Below are 19,817 nucleotides of genomic sequence, written 5' to 3'. Positions count from 1 at the left end.
TTTTTAAAGTTTGGATATCTGGGGTTTCTGCTGATACGAGCACCGATCTGATACCAGTCTTAAATTAATAAGCTGGGTTTCTCTTTGTGAGAAAGAGATTCGGCAATCGCTCTTTTATGTGAAGGACAACATTATGCTTGCCTCAGTCAGGTTTCACAGCAGCCAAAGCATGAAAAACAACCTAGCACAGGGGTAGGCAACTCCAAACCTCGAGTGCTGGTGTCCTGCAGGTTTTAGATTTCACCCTGTGTCAACAGACCTGAATCAAATGATTAGTTCATTACCAGGCCTCTGGAGAACTTCAAGATATGTTGAGGAGGTCATTTAGCCATTTGAATCAGCTGTGTTGGATCAAGGACACATCTAAAACCTGCAGGACACCAGCACTCGACGCCTGGAGTTGCCTACCCCTGACCTAGCACAATAAAGTAAATCTCTAAATCAACCAAAATCTAACTAGAATCCAATAAGGAGTTTAATGAGGAAATCCAACAGAAGATTCAGGGATTCCTAACTTTAAAAACCAAAATGTAATAAATTAAAATGTCAAATAATCTAAATTTACTGGAGTGGTTTTAATTAGTAAAATAATCCAGGGTGGGACCATTAGTAACATGGTCCTCCTAAAATCCAAAGACAGACATGCTAATTGTTGATTGTTGATTCTAAATTGGTCGTAGATGAGGATGTAAGCATAAATGTCCTGTCATAGACTGCTGACCTGTTCAGGTTTTTCTCTACTGCAGCAGGTTTAGGCCCCCAAGTTTGATAAGTGGTTAAAATGATGCGTGGAACTAAACTAAGACTGTTTATTTTATTTACATTCTTTAGTTCAGCTTCAACAGTTTGTCTTCATTTTTGATACAAGCCACAACACAAATGTTTCAGTGATTGTTTAAATTTCAGGAGTGCAGATACTGCAACAGTTTGTCAATTAGTTACTTGTTCACACTTCTTCCTTTTCCTTTTTAGCACTAAGACTGGGGTATTTATTTATATTTGCCTATATTTAGGGGTAGACTACAGCGAGGCACAAGTTAAAATGCTTACTGGTTACTGTGTTGATGCCAATACGTCACCCGTAACTGCAACACGAGCGACGTTACTGCATATTGTTGTCATTTAGAGTCTGTGCACCTCCTGCCAGAGCGACATAAAGATTGTATTAATCAAGTTTGCGACTACTGGTTATGCTAACTTAAAATAAAGAACTAAAAGCTTCCCAACAAGTGTTAAACCTGACATCATACACTGGGGTCTTCTGGTATTTTCAGTTCCATAACTTTATACAGTTATGGATTGATTTGTTTAACTTTTCCCACCGATATGATTCCTGTCTTGCATTGACGAATTCCTAATTTCCAGCAACTGTTGACATATTTGACAGATACTGTATAAAGTGAAAAACTGAGTGCTGGAAAATAATAAGCCACTCTGTTACACTTTCTCTTCTTAGGGCTGGACAAAGCCAAACGCTTTCCACGTTTGCATCACTTCTTACAAGCTGGTGCTGCAGGATCACCAGGCCTTCAGGCGAAAGTCTTGGCGCTATCTGATCCTCGATGAGGCCCAGAACATCAAGAACTTCAAGTCCCAGCGCTGGCAGAGTCTGCTGAACTTCAACAGGTCAGTGGAGACTGTTTGTGTATATGGGCCCACATCAGAGAGTGAAACCTGAGGCTCAGTGGATGAGGCATGGCCTCTGGATTTTTTACACTAAATTCCAAAGTAGTTTTTTGTTTAAAAAAAAAAAAAAAAAAAAAAAATTATTTTTTTTGCATTTTAATGAAAAAAAAAAGATTTATAGATATATTTTGGGGGTATTTAGACTCATGGACAGCAAACATGAATATTTGTATGTACAACTTCTGATTCTTATTGAAGAAAATCATCCTCCTTTCTCTATAATGCTTTCAAAGACATGGTGTCACTCAGTACCATTTGACTTTGAATGTATTTGAAATGCACTGAACTGTTAATCTACAGGCCACAGTTGTGTCTAAATATCTTCACATTTAAAAGTGTTTGTTCTTTTCAAAATGATTGTCATCATTTGGCTGGTGGCCGGGGCCAGCTGGTGGTAATTTCTCACTGTTGTGTGGCGCTCCAAAGAGCCTGGCGCTTGTGCACATGAATAGATGCACGCTCTGAGAACGCACACCTTTATACAGGCTGCAGCGATTCGCTCCGATGATACATCAAGATTACAACATCATCAGTATGAGGCTGTTTCACAGTACCGGCTGAATAGAGAAATACTTGCACAGCATATAAAAAAAATGATCCGTTAGAAGTTTGAGAGTGCCTCTCATGTTCAGCATCAAAAATGTTGATTTGTGAGCTTTAAAGCAAATAAAGATGTGCTGCAAGATGCACACTTCAGCGTGGATTGTGCACTAAAAGCTTTTTTTAAAATAATCTATAATCTAAATTGATACTCAGCCCCAGTGAGATGAGCGTAGCCATGCCGACGGTGTAACCGCAAAAATATTTCTACATGAACCTCAGGATTTCCCAGCAGGACGTGGTGTTATTTACTTCACCTGTCAGTGGCTTTAATGCTGTGGCATATTTGGGTTTTAAAAAGAGTTTTATGATTTAGACTATTCCAGCAGACAGAAACACGACTCCAAATAAATGGTTATGTTATTTGTTTGATGGATGTTATAAACTCTTTATGGGGTGAAGATTGCATTCTCAGCTTGCTGCACCCATGTGGCTAAAATGAGTTAAAGCATGTTTGATGTCTTTAGCAGCTAAAAACTCTTATTTTCCTCTTCGTACTCACCTGAAGCTTGAATGATACGACTTTTTTATTTACGTCTCTCCTCGTGTCTGTGCTGATCATAGCCACCGGCGACTGCTGCTGACAGGAACCCCTCTACAGAACAGCCTGATGGAGCTCTGGTCCCTCATGCATTTCCTCATGCCCCACGTCTTCCAGTCCCACCGCGAGTTCAAAGAGTGGTTCTCCAACCCGCTGACGGGAATGATCGAGGGCAGTCAGGAGTACAACGAAGGCCTGGTTAAGAGGCTTCACAAGGTGCTGAGGCCGTTCCTGCTCAGGAGGATCAAGGCTGACGTGGAGAAGCAGATGCCCAAGAAATATGAGCATGTGGTGCGCTGCCGTCTGTCCAAGAGACAGCGATTCCTCTACGATGACTTCATGGCGCAGGCATCGTAAGTTACTGACTCAGCAGGAGGAATTCAAAGTTAATGTAAATTTAGTTTGTGTTTTGAAACGTAGTCACCAAAAGAAGGTGAGAAGTATGTAATTGAAACTGGAAAAAAAAAAAAGTAATTGAATTTGACCCTAAACCATCTGATTTACAGGACCAGGGAAACGCTGGCCAGTGGTCACTTCATGTCTGTGATTAACATCCTCATGCAGCTTCGCAAAGTGTGCAATCATCCCAACCTTTTTGACCCTCGACCCATCCAGTCTCCCTTCATCATGCAACCCATTATTTTCCACACAGCCTCTCTGGTGCATGACGCCCTGGAGGTATCTCCTTTGAAGGTAAGCCTGAAAATAAAAAGCTTTCATTTGTTCAGAAAGTTGAGCCTGATGGCGTGATTTTTAATCTATTCTAACTTGCTTTTGCATTCTCAGCGCTGCGACGTTTCCATGTTTGACCTTGTTGGTTTGGAGAGCCGCGTGTCCCGTTACCAGGCAGATGTCTTCCTGCCACGCTACAGGGCCAGTCGCCAACTAATCCAGGAGATCATGGAGTCCCCCGAACCTCCTCCAAGGCCCAAACCAGTCCGCATGAAAGTCAACAGGTAAAGGGGGAAAAAAAGAAAGAAAAGAAAAATGCAGATTTGGATACTTGCAAATTTACATGTATTTTGGTTTTCTACGTTACTTGTGTTACCATACCTGTGACATTTATTACATGATATAATTATTGTCCTAAGTGCAGTAGTTCCCATACTTTATGTGTGTCCTCTTTCAGAATGTTTCAGCCGCCTCCTAAAGGTGATAATCGCCCAGTTCTCCTGATGAACAAACCTACCTGCTCCGTCCCCCCTGCAGCACAGACCCCCAAACCACCTCCAGTCACTGAAGTCACCTCAGCTCCTGCACCCGCTCCTGTAGTTCAGCAGGGTAAGCAAGGAATGAAACACCCTTAAAAAGGTGAAACATAAATTTTGCACGTTTTTCTAATGCATTTTTGTTCAATTTCAGTGGTCTGTTCAGTCGCATCCACTCCTCCTCGCCCATCTCTTCATCCTACCGCTCAAACTGCAGTGAGGTCCAATGCTCCAAAAGCGATGCTGACTGTACGGCCTCCCACTGCTCCCTGCACAGCCACTATCCCAGCTCAGCCGAGTCCAAACCCCAGCAATGTCATGCCCCAGAGGGTCCTGCTTAGTCCAGATATGCAAGCTAGGTTGCCTTGTAAGTACATTTATTTCAAAGCAGATAAGCTGTGATGTTGTTGAAGTATTATCTCATTAAAACTCTGAGCCTGGGGACAGTTTCATGAGCTCCTGTTCAAAATGTAAGTCTCGTCCATTTCTCTCTTTAGATGAAGCATATTTTGAGCGTCTCGGTTTAGATTTCATTAGATTTAATGATTGTTTACTCATTTTCATTGCTGGGTAAAAACCACACAGGAACACAGTGTGTACTCTGCCTCAGGTTGTTTCTTAAGGTGCAGGTGAAAAATAAAGATGGCAGTGCTTAGAAAATCTCAAACACACTTTGCAACTTCTAAAAATGGATCAACCATTAACATACAAGAAAGAGATTAGTCTACTTTTAGTTACAGGAGTCTGTGTGTTCTGTTATTTTCAACCATTCAGTAAGAAAACAAAAGGTATTTCGGGGATTTTTATTAACTAAATGTAGTACAGGTCTCTGTCATTCATAATTAAATTAATTCGTGGTAAAGTGAATGAATTATTATTTCTTACCTACGTGTCTCTTATTTTTCTTCCTAAGCTGGGGAGGTAGTAAGTATAGCCCAGCTGGCTTCTCTGGCAGGTCGGCCTGTGTCGTCGTGTCAAGGAAGCAAACCAGTCACCTTCCAGCTTCAGGGCAACAAGTTGACTCTGTCTGGAGCACAGATCCACCAAGTTCCAGCAGCTTCCTCACGCCCAGTTCAAGGTTGGTGTCTCCCACTAACTGTAGGTTTTCTAGTTTTCACCGATCAGATTTTATGGTTAGTAAAAGGTGTAATACCTCGTTTTGTTTGAACTTCAAAGTGTCATATTGCTGTTTGGGATAGGGGGCTGCTCAAAACAAGTTGTATTATCATTTTTACCTACATTTTGATGCCAGGATTACTTCCGAATCAAAATATTCTATGCATGTTAATTAACAAGAAAACTTGGGTGCAATCATGTAAATATACTAAATTTAGCCATACAGGCCCTGGAAGTTTGAAAGCATTTATCTATTGTGGTTATAGTTTAAATGGGACCAGGATATCCTTTGACCTCATTTTTATCTGATTTGAAATCAGACTAAAGATTAAAGATATTATATGTTTTTGGATTTTTGCAGAATCCCACTGCAGCTGGACTGCTTTATATTCAGTTATGCCAAAGTCTTTTAATCCTTCAATCAGAAGATAATCCACATTGGTCTGCTTCATTTAACTGATGACTGTTATTGTCCCATAATTGTGATTGATTTCTTATTTACATAAATCCCATCCCGTCCCATAATTAGGGAATAATTAAAGTCCTTATAACAGTCTGGTTCACTGTCACTCTACAGGTAATGTGATAAACCTGGTCCCCGGTGGCGTGCAGCATCACCTCATCAGCCAACCTGCACAGGTGGCTGTCCAGAGTACAGTCAGCACACACCCTGCAAACAATCCCTCTGCTGCCCCCCCTGCTAATCGCCTGCCACACAACACCACCTCTCAAGGTGTTAAATCCTTCTCCCTCCTCCTTTTATTTTAAGTATGAGACTTCCTGCTGGATATATGTAACCCATGTTTGTATATTTAATGTTTTTCAGTGTCCTCAACCATGGTGAGCAGCCCTGGGGTCGTGAAGATCGTTGTGCGTCAGTCAACAGGCAAGGAGGGCGGGCCTGTGCCCACCCTGGCTGTGGCCCCTTCCCCTCGTGTCGCTCCCCAGCCATCCCCTTCCCTGCACCCACACGCCAACACGACCCCCGTCAGGAACACCGCTCCACTGCAAATTGCCCAGCGCACCCCTGGTCCTGCTACCGCCCACTACACCATAGCTCCTCCCAGAAACCCTAGCTCAGCCCCGAACCAGCCCCAACCCCCTCGCCCTGTCCTCAAAGTAGTGCAGCCTCCTCCTCCATCGAGCACAGAACAGCCAGGTGAGAGAACGGGCTTGAGCTGTTATTCTCACTGAGCTGAAATTCAGATTGAATTCAGATGAACTGAAGATTGCATGACAAACCGAGCTGGGTCCAGTTTTTAAGCTTTATTTCTTCTTTTCCCTAACAACCTGCTGCAAGTTAATAAAATTTAATGTATAATGAAACATACAGGCATGCAAAAAGGTATTTTTAAGTAATGAAAATAATTGGATTTTAAATCGAATAACACAGAGATGCAAAAGAAGAAAAAATAAAAGTGAAATTGACTTTAAAGCAAATCCATATTGAGTTTTTTACAGGAGGCTGTTTTCTCTTCTGTCTTTCTGCAGCTCCAGCTCAGGTGAGCGCCTCTTCTTCTGCTCCAAAGACCTCAGCAACACCGCGGGAAAGTAGCAGCAGCAGTCAGACAGCAGTTAGCACAAAGTCAAAGTCCAATCTGGGTGCAAAAGCCTTCCCTCCACCCAGGAAGGTGCCTCGTCCCGCTCCCCGTTCGCCTTTCTACATGGTAAGCAGTTTGTCCCTCTTGGACTTCACCTTTTAGATATTTAAAGCATTTGCAATCATTTTTTTGAGGTGTTACCCAATACTTCTTCACCTAGTTAAAATAAATGCCCCCCTGTACTGAGACAATCTAATGTCCTGTTATTTTGGAACCATGCATCAGCGCTATGTAGACATGAACCAGGACGTTTCTAAACTGAAAAGATGCATGAAACATCAGTTTAAAAAAACAACAACAAACAAACCAAACTTTGTGTGCCAAATCTCAGAGCGATGGAGTTGTAAAGACAAGTTTGATCATAGCATTCAGTCAGCGGGGCTCAGCTCACTAAAATAAAACTACATAATCAAAGAGGTTTCACTGTTACGCACAGGTATGGATTTGACATGTTCCGGCTTGTGATACTGGCTCCGTAAGACTTTTAGAAAAGCTTCCACAAAGAAAATTAAAGGTTCATTATTTTGCTTTTACATCAGGATAAGTTTGTTATACTCATAGCTGCCATACCCAAGCTGTTCCAACAGGTTGTTGCACTGCAGTAGCCGACTTGTAAAAGTGTTTTTGAGGTCTTTATGTGGATCACAATGTTTAGATTAAGGCGGTATGGGAACATTAAAAACCATAATCTATGATCTTTAAATTTTATTGGTTCAATTGAAGCATGTCAACAAATTATATACATCTCTGATGCCAGTTTACCAGTTTGGCAATTTTTTTTTTTTTTAATAATTGAAATTCATTCATCACCATCGGCATACAGCAATAAATGATTTAGCCTACCTTGTTTAGTAGACAAACTGGTTTTATAGAATAAAATGTCAGGCTCAATAAAACTGGATTAAAAAAGCTGACAAAGTGCAGTAAAACACCAGAACAGAAAACAGATCAGCTCAGTTTATCAGGTTGAAATAAAGTGTCAGCGTTTTTCCTCTCCTGTGGTGCAGACGGTGGTCAAGTTTATCAATGAGCAATAAGTTTGTCATGTGAACTTCAAAGTAGATTTTTTTTCCAGTTTATTTCCGCTGCCCCCAACTGGTAAAGGAAATCAATTACAATCATTTTTTCTCCATTGTACATTTAAACAAGACTGAGCCTGATATACGAGCATGTTTTTCTTAAATATGCTGTCAACGCTGCCCTGATTTCTGTAGCCTCCATTTACTTGTATCTCTTTACCTCAACAGTCATGGCTTGCAGACTCCGAGAAACAGCAGCACGACAGCCGGCTGGACTTCATCTTTCGAGTCAACGAACTCCACTGTGGAGCAAAGCCCATGTACGGTCAGGAGGTTCTGGACTTCCTGACTTTCCTGCCCGGTCGTCGTCCATCACCTGCTGCCCTGAACCCTCAGGGAGAGTGGGGCCGCTCTGGCCAGAGCAGCTGTCTGTATGCACAGCAGCAAAACGAGCACGACTACTGGTTTCACAGTCACGCTGTAAGAGAGGCCATCCACAGCATCGAAGGACGGCTGGAGCTGCTGAGTGACATCATAGACCGGTACTTATCTTAACAGTCGTTTGGTTATTTGATATTACAAAGCTTCAGCTAAGGTGAAGGAGCTAACTTTGCTGTTTGTTTAGGTACACATTTGCAATTCCTCCAGTGGAAGCTCCACCCATCTCCATGCACTGCTGCCATCCTCCGCCATCTCTGAACCACAAGCAGGCAGTCTTCTCCTCCATGTTATCAGCTGAAGTCACGCCGCTCACTCGCAGCCTCCACCACGTCCAGTCCTATATGAGGACGCAGTTCCCTGACCTGAGGCTCATACAGTACGACTGTGGTGAGTTCTCAGTGTGGTTTTTTGTTTTGTTTTGTTTTACAGAAAACCATGGAGCACCTTGTGGCAATCCACACCTACATCAGATACTCCTAATCACAAAATCTAAGGTTTAAATAAAAACGGTGTTGACTTGCAGGGGTGACACAAAGCAGGAAAATCCAGGACTGTCTAAGTATCCATTCTCACCTATAAGCCTTTGACAGGATGTTTGATAAGACTGTCATTTACTAAGGTGGGGGTCACCCACAGCTTAGATCCCATTCATCCCTCATCACTGACTCGATCCCAGATGCACACTGGCAACAACTTTAGCAAAACTCTCGACTGTACTGCAAAATTGGCACTAAATTTTCTTGAAATAGTATTTGGTTAGTCTTTTCTTTCCACCACTGTGTTTTATGCATAAAAGGCTGCTTCAAAGAGTTTACTCCATGTGCGATTATTAAATAATTTTATGCTCCTGCAGCTTGTTTTGCTTGCTGGTGGCTCATTTTGTGTCTTCTGTCTCCTGTTTTCAGGTAAGCTTCAGACTCTCCACACGTTGCTGCGAAAGCTGAAGGCGGGAGGCCACAGGGTGCTGATTTTCACTCAGATGACTCGAATGCTGGATGTGCTGGAGCAGTTCCTCAACTACCACGGACACATCTACCTCCGTCTGGACGGCAGCACCCGGGTGGAGCAGAGACAGGTCAGCAGTGATTGTGTTTTGATAGCGTAATCTTCACCTGTTCTGCTTCCAGGCAAGAACGAGAAAGCTGTTGTCTGTCTGTGATGCTCATTTCCTCTGTTTGTCTTCTGCACGCCACCACCAGGCGCTCATGGAGCGCTTCAATGCAGATCGACGCATCTTCTGCTTCATTTTGTCAACCCGCAGCGGCGGCGTCGGGGTCAATCTGACCGGGGCCGACACTGTGGTGTTCTACGACAGTGACTGGAACCCCACCATGGATGCTCAGGCTCAGGACCGATGCCACCGAATCGGCCAGACCCGCGACGTCCACATCTATAGGTGACTTTCTTTTTCCCTGCTTTTACTAAAAAAAATAATCCTCACATAAAAACTTTCCCAAATCAAAGCCCACTCCCTTAGCTAAGATTTAAGATGCTTTGTTGTCATTATGTAGTCACATAATGAAATTCCGTGTGGTAGTTCTCAGCTTAAAGTCAGACACAATACTATAAAACACAGACAGACATACAATAAATAAGCATACACAATAGAGACTGGACTCACAGACAAAAGACACAAAGAGAAACAAAAAGCTGAGAGCACAGAGCCGCTGCATTGAACATAAAAAAAAGAAATGTTGTCAACATCTGTTTGACACATACGAGCGTTCATCTTGTTTGACTTAAACTGATGAGCATCTCCTACCTTCTTTGCATAATTTCAGAAGCAAAAGCAACAACAAAAAATTAGGAATAAAAATCTAAAGTTTAAAATGGAAATTGGAGCTCAGTAGTCTCTGAATTTAAAAGATCTGCAGAATCTGGTTAAACGCTTCACACCACCTGGTCAGCACCAACCCATCTGGGTGTAGGGGGAGGTTTTATACACCCGATAATCATTGGCCCAGTGAAAAATAGAAATGTGATTTTTAAAAGACTAAATAGTTTTATGTTCCTCCTCAGGTTGATCAGTGAGCGCACGGTGGAGGAGAACATTTTGAAGAAGGCAAACCAGAAGAGGATGCTGGGAGATATGGCTATCGAAGGAGGAAACTTCACCACGGCCTTCTTTAAACAGGTATCACGTTTACACGGGGCCTTCTTTGTAAAATAAATGCCCTTCAGTCAAGCCTTTTTTTCCTTCTTTCTTCTTTTGTGTCTGGATAAGCTCAGTGATTCATCTGTGCATGATTAATAGTTGAAAGGCGCTCAAACATGTGGGTGGGTGCTTGGTGCATAATTGAATACAGTCACTGGTATCATGTGAAGGGATGTTTTTCCAGTGCTGGATGACAGGCCGAGACCTCATCCCCCTTTTAATTAAATTTGTTCAAACTGTCTTTTATATAAATACCACTTGTGCGTTTTTTTTTTTTTTTTTTTTTTTTTTTTTTTTTGAAGTATAATGGAGTTTCTTCTAATTGGTCTTTTTGAGTTTAGTGTGTTGATGACATTAAGCAGTTCAAGTGCCTCTTGTTTTCTCTGTCTCATCAAGCACACATAACCCGTTCTGCCTTTGCTAAATGTGTCCGACTGTCACTTTGTTCCTCAGCAAACCATCAGAGAGCTGTTTGATGTGAATGAGGGGGAGAAGAGGGAGGCGGCGGTGGAGCTGTCGGTGCCCCAGGCTGAGGAGGAGGAAGCCGTCAACAAGCAGAGCACCACCATCCTGGAGCAGGTTAGAAACTTGGTGTACTGGATATTTACCACCCACCTTTTGGTGATTACCAGGAACAAAATGTACGTTTACTGCAAGTCTTAGATGCAATATAAACTGAATCAGGTTTTTGCTCTCAGCCTATTGAAATGAAAAGCTTAAAAAAAAAAAAGATCTCCTGTTAAAGGTGATCTTCTTATGAACTTCTGGACTGTTTCAAGGACTTTTCAAGAATTTAGCGATTCCTTTATTGACATTACTCATCGATTCAATTCTTGCTTGATCAACACTGGGTTCTCATTGGCTCTGTTTTGACATCTAAGCAGGAACAAAGAAATTACATTCATGCAAATCAATTGTATACTGTAGGTCAAATGTTTGTTGAGGTATTTCCCGTCTTTGTTGTGATCAGTGTTCAAACTTTGCTCAAAAAAGTAATTATTACACAGAACACTTTTCTCAAAAGTAATGCAGTACATGACTTAATTACTCCTGGGAAAAAGTACTTTGTTATACTACTTGTCACATTACTTTCACTCTGCGTTCTTGGCTAGCTTAGCGTTAGCATGCTGTCTGGGCAGATTCTTTTAAAGAACCGTTGTTGTTTTTTTTTGTTTGTTTTTTTTGTGTTAGCACCATAATGCGGTTGTTTCTGTCCTGGGTATGCAAGTTTCCACTTTACCGTTCATCTCGTCGTTTTGTACAATAAAAGTAAATGTTCAAATCCATGCTCTAGACTGCTTCGCTATTTTCCTCCTCTGACACACAAACTGAAATAAGCTGATTGTGCAAGAACCGTAATTGAACTGGTTTTCTTCAATAACTGGTTCTCGATTCCCATCCCTAATGGCTCCCAGTTTTGTCGCTTGATCTAACACGAGAACTCCTGTCGTGTTCCTCCTCTACTTGTGCCCTGGCTGTACTTGAACTCTTGATCTCCTCCACCGTGTCAAAGCCTTGATAATGCACATTTTCAAAAATGTTCTTGCACTGTGCCGTGTGCTGGGATGCACCACAGTTTAGATAATTTCTGCTGACACCCAGGACTTAAAAATGAAGCCATCTGAGGCTGACTTTGAAAGCAAGCCATCCCCATATTCATGTAAACATGTATATGAGGATGGCGATGGTGTTAAAATGCCCAAATTTACAGCAGGACTAAACCCGTTTATAGACCAGTACAAAAACATTTCTGGACTCTATGGATAGTTTCATCCTTTTCCAACTCTGCAGGAGACGGAATTTATAATAACTCCTCCATCTGGTCAGGGTGTTGTAGCTGCTATTTCTCCCCTCCTCCAATTCCATTCACTAACCTGGACCACTGTTTGAAAAGAATACAATAGAATAACTTTGGAGATTCGACCAATTTGACTAGGCTAAGTTATTTGATTTTTAAAACCTGAACTTTATTTCACACCTTGTACGCAGACGTAATCCAAGAGTCAGGAAAAAGTTTTACTCCTGCCACATTTATCATGCTTGTGGACATTTACCTGATTATCTCCATCTGTTTGCTTCAGGCGCTGTGTCGTGCCGAGGATGAGGAGGACATAGTGGCGGCCTCTCAGGCCAAAGCAGAGCAGGTGGCCGAACTGGCGGAGTTCAACGAAAACATACCGCTGGATGACGGCGGGGAGCAGGAGGAAGTGGAGGAGCTCTCTAAAGCCGAGCAGGAAATAGCCGCACTGGTGGAGCAGGTGAGTAAAAACACATCGGCTATAAAAATGTATAATATAATAAAATATTAATGCTCTGCTGAATCTTTGAATTACAGTTTGTTTAAACGCACCTTTTCCTCTGCTTGTCTTTAGCTCACTCCCATTGAACGCTACGCCATGAACTTCCTGGAAGCTTCATTAGAAGATGTGTGCAAAGAGGAGTTGAAGCAGGCTGAGGTAAAATCACAACTTTCAACTTCAGCTTAATAATTAGTGATTAATACTTGAAAGTAATTTAGACAATATAGGGAAAAGTAGGAAAGAGAACTAGAAAATATTTGATTTCGGTTTAAGTCAAACATTTTTAACTTGATAAAACTTTAAAGAAAATCTTCTCCTCTTGTGTGTTTAGGAACAGGTGGAGGCTGCCAGGAAGGGTCTGGACCAGGCAAAGGAGGAGGGCCTGAAGCTCCACACATCATCTGATGATGACGAGGACGACTTTTTGTCAACACCAACTTCTGCCGAACCCGCCCATCCAGCTCCAGCCCGCCGTGGTCGTAAACCCAAGGACAAGACTGCCACCTCTACAAGGACTAGCGGCCGACTCCGCGGGGCCTCGCCTGAAACTGAGCCTGAGCCCACGACTCTCAGAGAAGTGCCTGAAAGATCCCGCTCAGGTCTGAGAGGACGAGGTGCAGCCAAAGACACAGGTTCTGTGTCTACGATCCCATCCCGCACAGACCACCACAAAATGTCATCATCCACCCGGGTTCAAGATTCCTCCAAATCTTCGAAAGCGTCATCTCCCGCCAGAGATCACCAGAACGCCAAAACCAGGACTCAACCAAACCGCTCCCATCCCAGCCCAGTGCCTTCCCCTCCTACAGCCTCGCCCCCTGGTGGGAAACAGCAGTGTGCTGGGGAGACGGACAGTAAAATCTCCAAAACGGGGAGGGAGGAGAAGGAGGTGGAGAAGGAGAGGAGGGCGTCTGAGTCATCGCTGGAGTCCAGCTGTCCGGCGGATCATCAGACTAAGGATGATGACAGTAAAGACTGCGCCATGTCTCCTCCCTCCACCAGCTCACGGTCGCCTCGCAAGCGGCAGTCAGCTGACGGTGAAGTGCTGCGGGGACTGGTTGAAGATTCACCATCAGCCAAAGTTCTGCGGAAGCTCCCGGGCCGACTAGTCACAGTGGTGGAAGAGAAAGAGCCACGAAAGAGGCGGCGCCGAGGAAGTGGGACGGGAGGTGGTTGCTCTTCAGAAGAGGCAACGGCGGAGGACAGCGGTGCTGGATTTGTTGATGAGCCAAACAAAGAGGACTCATCACAGAGCCCAGACGGCAAAACTAAAGAGACTGTTACCAAATCCCCTCTGGACCAAGACGCTACCCCAAGTCCGCCTGTGCACCCTCAGCCTGTCAGAGGCTATCCTCCATATTCCCCTCCTCATCTGTCTCCTGACATGCCAGTGCTGAGGAATCTTCCTGTGCGGCGCAGATTGGAAACCGAATCTCGTATGGCTGCCCAGATGGGAGAGCAGCATCTAGGGAGAGGACGGGGAGTGAACCAGTCCAAGAAAACGGACATCCCACCAGGCAGAGACGCTGCTTCCGCCTCTGCTGCGGAGTCCAGCGTGAACTCTCTCATGCCACCTTTGAAAAGAAAGAGGGGCCGGCCCCCTAAGACTCCCACAAGACTACCTGAACTTGACAACGCATCGACCACATGCCCACATCCCATCTCGGCAATTGAGGAAGGAAACCCGCCACTGTCCCCTAAACGTAAGAGGGGTCGTCCCCGCAAGGACTCAACGACCACGCTAGAGACCGTTAATGAGAGTCAGAACTCTGATCTATCAAAAACTGATTCCAGGACAGAACTGACGATCTCAGAGACCCCGCCTCCTGCTGCTATTTTTGAAATGACTCAGTCTTCACAGTCGACCAAAGCTGATCAGACAGACACTAAAACTGAGGCTTTGGCCCCGCCTCCAAATCCAGCCTCCTCAACAAAGTCAGATGAAGTTTCCACACCTGTCTCACTTCCCACTTCACCTGCAACCCAGGTGACCTCACTGATCTCTGAGACTGCCTTTCCCCAAGTGGTTGCTTCAGCCCCAGCTCCAAGTCCAGCCCCAGCACCAGTCCTCTCTTCTTCCACGTATACCTCCACCCCCGTCAGCAACACAGCTCCGTCTCCACCTGTCAGCGATGTCTCACCTCCTCCTCCAGGTGTTAAACCAACACTTGTGGTTTCCACAGTTTCAGATGCTGCTGTTCAACCAGCTGTGAAGGCAACCACCACCACAACAACCACACCAATTACACACTCCACTCCACCCACTACGTCATCTTTCAAAGCTGTTAAAGACCCCACCCCAACACTCACAACAGCTGCTACCACAGCGTCTGTAACAGTTAGTATTACACCACAAGTCACCACTGCAATGACATCACCTCCAACTACTTCTCTTGTGAAGGACTTGCCACAAGCCTCTCTAGCCTCCACACCCTCCAGTCATCCTGTATCGAGTCTGGATACAGTTTCACCCAAGCAGACCCCTCCAACTACACCTTCCCCCAAGCAGACCTCCCCAGCTCCATCTTTACCCAAGCAGAGCCTTCAAGCTACAGCTTCGCCTAAACAAGCCCCTGTAGCTACACCTTCGCCCAAGCAGACCTCCCCAGCTCCACCTTCGCCCAAGCAGACCTCCCCAGCTCCACCTTCGCCCAAGCAGACCTCCCCAGCTCCACCTTCGCCCAAGCAGACCCCTCCAGCTACAGCTACGACTGTGACAGCTCCAGTAAAAACAGCACAAACCAGTATGTTAGACTCAATCCAGACAGTGTCTGACAAGACTTCTACATCACCACCAGTCAAAACAGTGGCACCATCTTCTGGTAATACAGCTCCACCTTCCCCTCCAGCCAAAGCAAAGACAATTGAGACTGCTAACAAAAGCCCGACCGAACAAGCATCACCAACTGCAGAGGTTCAGGAACATGTAGAGCCCGAAAAGCCTTCAGCATCAAGTCCAGTCTGCACGCCTCCTCCAACTACAACTTCCCCAAGTGCTGTTACACCTGCAGAGGCAAAGAAGGCTTCAGCAGCTTCATCACCCCCAGCAGAAGGAGTAACAACACCTTCAACTGCAGCGCCCTCCAAAGTCCTCACTTCTTCTTCTCCTCCCAAAACTGCAGAAAAGACTGACAAGACACCTCCGGTAACAGCTACAACATCAGCATCACTGTCTGTCACCATAGCTACATCATCACCAGAAAAGTCTGCTTCCCTAGGGTCAACAACCACAACCATCACCCCTGCTTCAGTAGCTACAGTCACAGCATCCACAACCAAAACAGCTCCACCCGTGTCCACTACACAAACCTCTGCAGTCACTTCCTCTCAGCTACAAACGTCTTCATCCACAAGTGTTCCTGCACCATCTCAGACCGAGGAAGCCACACCTGCTCCCATATCCGCTCCCTCATCCACTCCCCTCGTTGCACCATCTTTAGAGCCATCAACAGAGAAAGAGTCAGCTTCTAAAAGCGACCAAGAAGAGGTGACAGAAATGGAGGCTGAAGCTGCGATGAGTAAGGAAGACGACGACAAAAACTCAGACATTAGCCAGTCTCAGCCTAAAAGAAGAAAGGTGGAGAGTTCCTCTGAGACCAAAGAGTCAGGAAGGCCCCAAGGAGTGGGACGAGAAACAAAAACCACAACCCCCATTCCGAAAGATGAAGCTAACCCTCTGGAAGAAGAGAAAACTACTGAGGATCAGAAACCTGCTATCCAGAAAAGGTCACTTAGTCGCCAGAGTAGCCAGGAGTCTGCTTGCTCTTCTTCGCCATCGTCTGGGTGCTCTACCTCCACCCTCACCCGCCATGCTCACCACAAGAGGACCTACGAGAACAGACATCCTACCAAGAAGAGGCGAGTGGATCCTACATCAGAGGCAGGGAAGGAGGACAAGGAGGAACAAGGCGAGGAGGAGGAGGAGGAGGAGAAGATAGAAGAGGGTAGTGAGACGGACCTTCCCCCCACTGCCTCTCGAAGGAGGCGCTCCAGGTCTCCTTCCTCTTCCTCCTCCGACTCTGACAGCAGCAACAGCAGGAAGGAGCACCGGCTCACTCGCTCAGCAAAACGCAGGCTCCAAGATCAGGAGAAGGAAAAGTGCACCAAGGACAGGAAGGGAGCCAAACCAGCACGCAGCTCGGACAGAAATGCGTCAAACAACGCCAATGCGTCCACAGGAGGAGAGTCGGGCAGCGATACATCTTCTGTTAGGATCACCAGGAAGTCTGTGGGATCACAGCCGCCACAGGACACTAAAACGCTGACCAACAGCACGCCCTCGCTACCTCCTGAGCCAGAGGTTCTAGGGAAAAGGTGCTCAGCACTCAATGCAGCAGCCAAGCTTTTAGCTATGAAAGGCAGGGTGGACACCCCAGGCCACACACCTCGGAAAGACTCCACCCCTAAAGCTCCTGCGACTTCCACCACTGCCCCTTCGGACAAAAACCAAAAGCCTAAAAGTAAAAGTGTGCCAGCCTCTCCTCAGAGCAACTCTGTGACCAATAACAAAAGCAGCAAACCTTCAACACCCAATCAGGCGAGCCGATCTACATCACGCTCCACCAGACAGTGCCCTGGCTCTCTGGTTCCACCCTTAGAGGTGGAGTACAAGAGGCCTAAACCAGAGGAGAAAGAGAGAGGGAGCAGGAAGTCCTCGAGGGGCAAGGAAGGCGAGGGAGAGACGCGATCGTCGTCAAGGGGCCACAGCGCCTGCAGCAGCATGAGCAGCGATGGCGAGGGCGACTGCGGCGGACGCAGCAGCAGAAGCCGCAGCAGCAGCAACAGCAGCCAGCGCACCCTCAGCTCCCAGAACACGGAGCACCGAGGTTCCCGCTCCCGTGCCACTTCCTCCGGCAGCGAGCGGGAGAGGGACCGCAGCCCTGAGCGGGCAAAGAGCCGTGACAAAAAGGAGAAACAACACCGAGAGAGTCGCAAGGAGAGCAGGAGGTCCCAGAAGCTCTCGCAGGATGTGACCAGCAGCTCGGGAACCGAGGGGTCAACGCCGGACAGGGTGCTACGGAGTGTTGCTGCACTCGCTGCAGTGCAGGCCCGCTCACCGGCCGCAAGCACCCGCTCCTCCTCAAGCCAACAGCGTCACAATAAGACATGATTGGAGTGCCAAAGGGGAGAATTAAAAAAAACAAAAAAAAACAGAAGCGAGGGTGTGGCGGAGCGTGATACGAGAGCATGGCGTGATCTCCAAGGTTGCTGCTTTGTCTGCACTCTGAGGAAAAACAAGAACAAACTGAGTGCTGCACAATCCAGGGACCTCACCGCCTCTCGGGCCCTCTCCCTTTCTAGTCAGGGCGCGCCAGCTCTGCTTTTGAGCGCTGGGGGAAGGCTCAGGGACGCTGGACTGACGGTAAACAGGTGGCGCCGCTGTCGAGCGTCCAGATATGTGGACATGCCGTGGATAAAACTCACCACTTGGACTCGGAGGGGGTGGGGCGTGGGTGGGACAAAAGGTGCAAGTTGTTAGTTCACATAATGTACTGTAATCATTAAAAGACTGGAACACTCAGATGCTCTGTTAAGACAGGGTTAAACGGCGCCCTCTGCTGGGGTTACCCATGAAAAGTAATTTGTGTGACATTTAAAAGTCTCGAGTGAGCGGTTGTATTGTAAGTTGAAGGTTTTAGAAAGTTTGGTTTTGAGATTTTCTGTCCTGACTATTGTTTCTCTGTAGTCAGTTGATAAGTTATGCATATTTTATTATTTCTTCCAGGTTATTAGGAAGAGAACAGATCTGTCAATGTGATCTTTGCTGCACTATGCTGGAGCTCGTCTTTTTGTTTGGCCCCTCCTCTCCCCCTCTTTGTTTATTTTTTATTTTTTTTATTTTCTCCATGTCACTTTCTGTTCATCGGATTCGAAAATCCAGCCTTGCATTTCTCTTTTGCACATCTTTAATAACGTGGCCCTCGGCTTTTTTTTCAGTACACCGTGGTGTTGTGATGCGTTTGTTCAGCAACTGAAGTTGATGAATTGGTTCCTGGTACCTGACGATGTTTGTCTCCAGTTTGGAAAATGTATTATCTTTAGTCACACCACAAAATCCAGCTTTCATCCCCCCAAAACGTCCTAAAGGCAGTTTAAAAAATTACTTGTCACAAAAAGCCAAGTAAATGTTGAGAACTGAATTTAAGAGTCCCTCTGTGGCCAAATGGTTTTGAACCTCAGATTGCCTTGTGAAGCACCTGAAGCAGGGGTGTTAAATTTCTCTTATTCAGTTATTAAAAAAAACAAATTAATCCAAAAAATGATGTGGGGAAAAATCCACCCCTTACATGAAACAAGAAAGGAAAAACACCCCGAGCATCAGTGCTACTGAATTAATGTTTCATTTTTCACCTGAACTTTGTTTTTCTCTCACATCATCGATTTTGGTTCATGTTTAAAAAAAAAGAAAAAAGAAAAAAGTATACTTGGACAAAATAAAAAAAAATATGTGAATAAAATTACTGGTACAGTTTGAGATGACTGTAAATTGTCGATATACTTTTGAGCAAAGATGATATCTGGTGGGGGGGCGGGGGGGTAGTTTATGGTGATGGTCTTACTTTGATTTCTGTCTCTTTTTTGTTGCATTCCTTTGATCCTTGTAATTCCACATTGTTTTACTTGAAAATTATGGCAATTACAGTTGAATAAAAAGACCAAAAATTAGTTGAATTTTTTTTTTTTTTCCCCAAATGAAGATTTATTTCTGTGACCAACACAAGAAAGAAGAGCTGGAGCTCTGCAACAGTCTGCTGAGCTTCACCTTCTATTAGTGCGACTCACCGAACTCCAACTCTTAATGGAGTATCTGACAAATATGGTTTGTTGCGTAGCAGAAGTCATCCAAGAGGTTATTAGTTTGTTTATAGATGTAATCTTAATGCCTTCGCTTCCAAATATCATGACTTTCTAGCTCCAAAAATGCAGTTGGAGCTAGAAAAAAACAGTTGAAGCCAACAGACCAACTTAGCTGAGGTTAAATCCTGAAGCATGAAAAACTGGCAGGTCTGAAACATCTTCTGTATCTGTAACAGAGAATCAACTGCTTTTATGAAGCGCTTCTGTTTTTATTGTAATACTTTTACTTGTTTTCCTAAATCTTGCCTCTGATATTTGCCCTCCATACTTTCACAGACTTAACACTAAGACC

General features: G+C 45.0%; 1 protein-coding gene across 4 annotated transcripts in view; it reads left to right on the top strand.

Annotated features, from left to right (window-relative positions):
* LOC102294496 (Snf2-related CREBBP activator protein) overlaps window positions 1–19,333 on the top strand; it is a 48,246-nt gene extending 28,913 nt beyond the window's left edge. For 2 of the 4 annotated variants that reach the window (XM_014335896.2, XM_042223427.1), the window contains 19 exons: window positions 1,457–1,626; window positions 2,851–3,180; window positions 3,334–3,520; window positions 3,614–3,783; window positions 3,957–4,108; window positions 4,190–4,402; window positions 4,949–5,113; window positions 5,729–5,884; window positions 5,978–6,310; window positions 6,643–6,818; window positions 8,000–8,313; window positions 8,397–8,599; window positions 9,118–9,287; window positions 9,412–9,608; window positions 10,232–10,346; window positions 10,821–10,946; window positions 12,449–12,625; window positions 12,740–12,823; window positions 12,999–19,333. In XM_014335896.2, the coding sequence (XP_014191382.1) occupies window positions 1,457–1,626; window positions 2,851–3,180; window positions 3,334–3,520; window positions 3,614–3,783; window positions 3,957–4,108; window positions 4,190–4,402; window positions 4,949–5,113; window positions 5,729–5,884; window positions 5,978–6,310; window positions 6,643–6,818; window positions 8,000–8,313; window positions 8,397–8,599; window positions 9,118–9,287; window positions 9,412–9,608; window positions 10,232–10,346; window positions 10,821–10,946; window positions 12,449–12,625; window positions 12,740–12,823; window positions 12,999–17,777 (8,217 nt within the window). In that variant the 3' untranslated portion in view covers window positions 17,778–19,333. The remainder of the gene's footprint in view (window positions 1–1,456; window positions 1,627–2,850; window positions 3,181–3,333; window positions 3,521–3,613; window positions 3,784–3,956; window positions 4,109–4,189; window positions 4,403–4,948; window positions 5,114–5,728; window positions 5,885–5,977; window positions 6,311–6,642; window positions 6,819–7,999; window positions 8,314–8,396; window positions 8,600–9,117; window positions 9,288–9,411; window positions 9,609–10,231; window positions 10,347–10,820; window positions 10,947–12,448; window positions 12,626–12,739; window positions 12,824–12,998) is intronic. The other 2 variants (XM_042223429.1, XM_042223433.1) reach the window with 2 other exon arrangements.
* Window positions 19,334–19,817: the final 484 nt, after the last annotated feature.

This window comes from Haplochromis burtoni, unplaced genomic scaffold (genome assembly GCF_018398535.1).
Source record: "Haplochromis burtoni strain Fernald_Lab_line unplaced genomic scaffold, NCSU_Asbu1 Contig_6, whole genome shotgun sequence".
In the NCBI taxonomy this organism is placed as follows: Eukaryota; Metazoa; Chordata; class Actinopteri; order Cichliformes; family Cichlidae; genus Haplochromis; species Haplochromis burtoni.
Note: the sequence above shows the minus strand (reverse complement) of the source record. Positions and strands in the feature narration are given on the sequence as shown.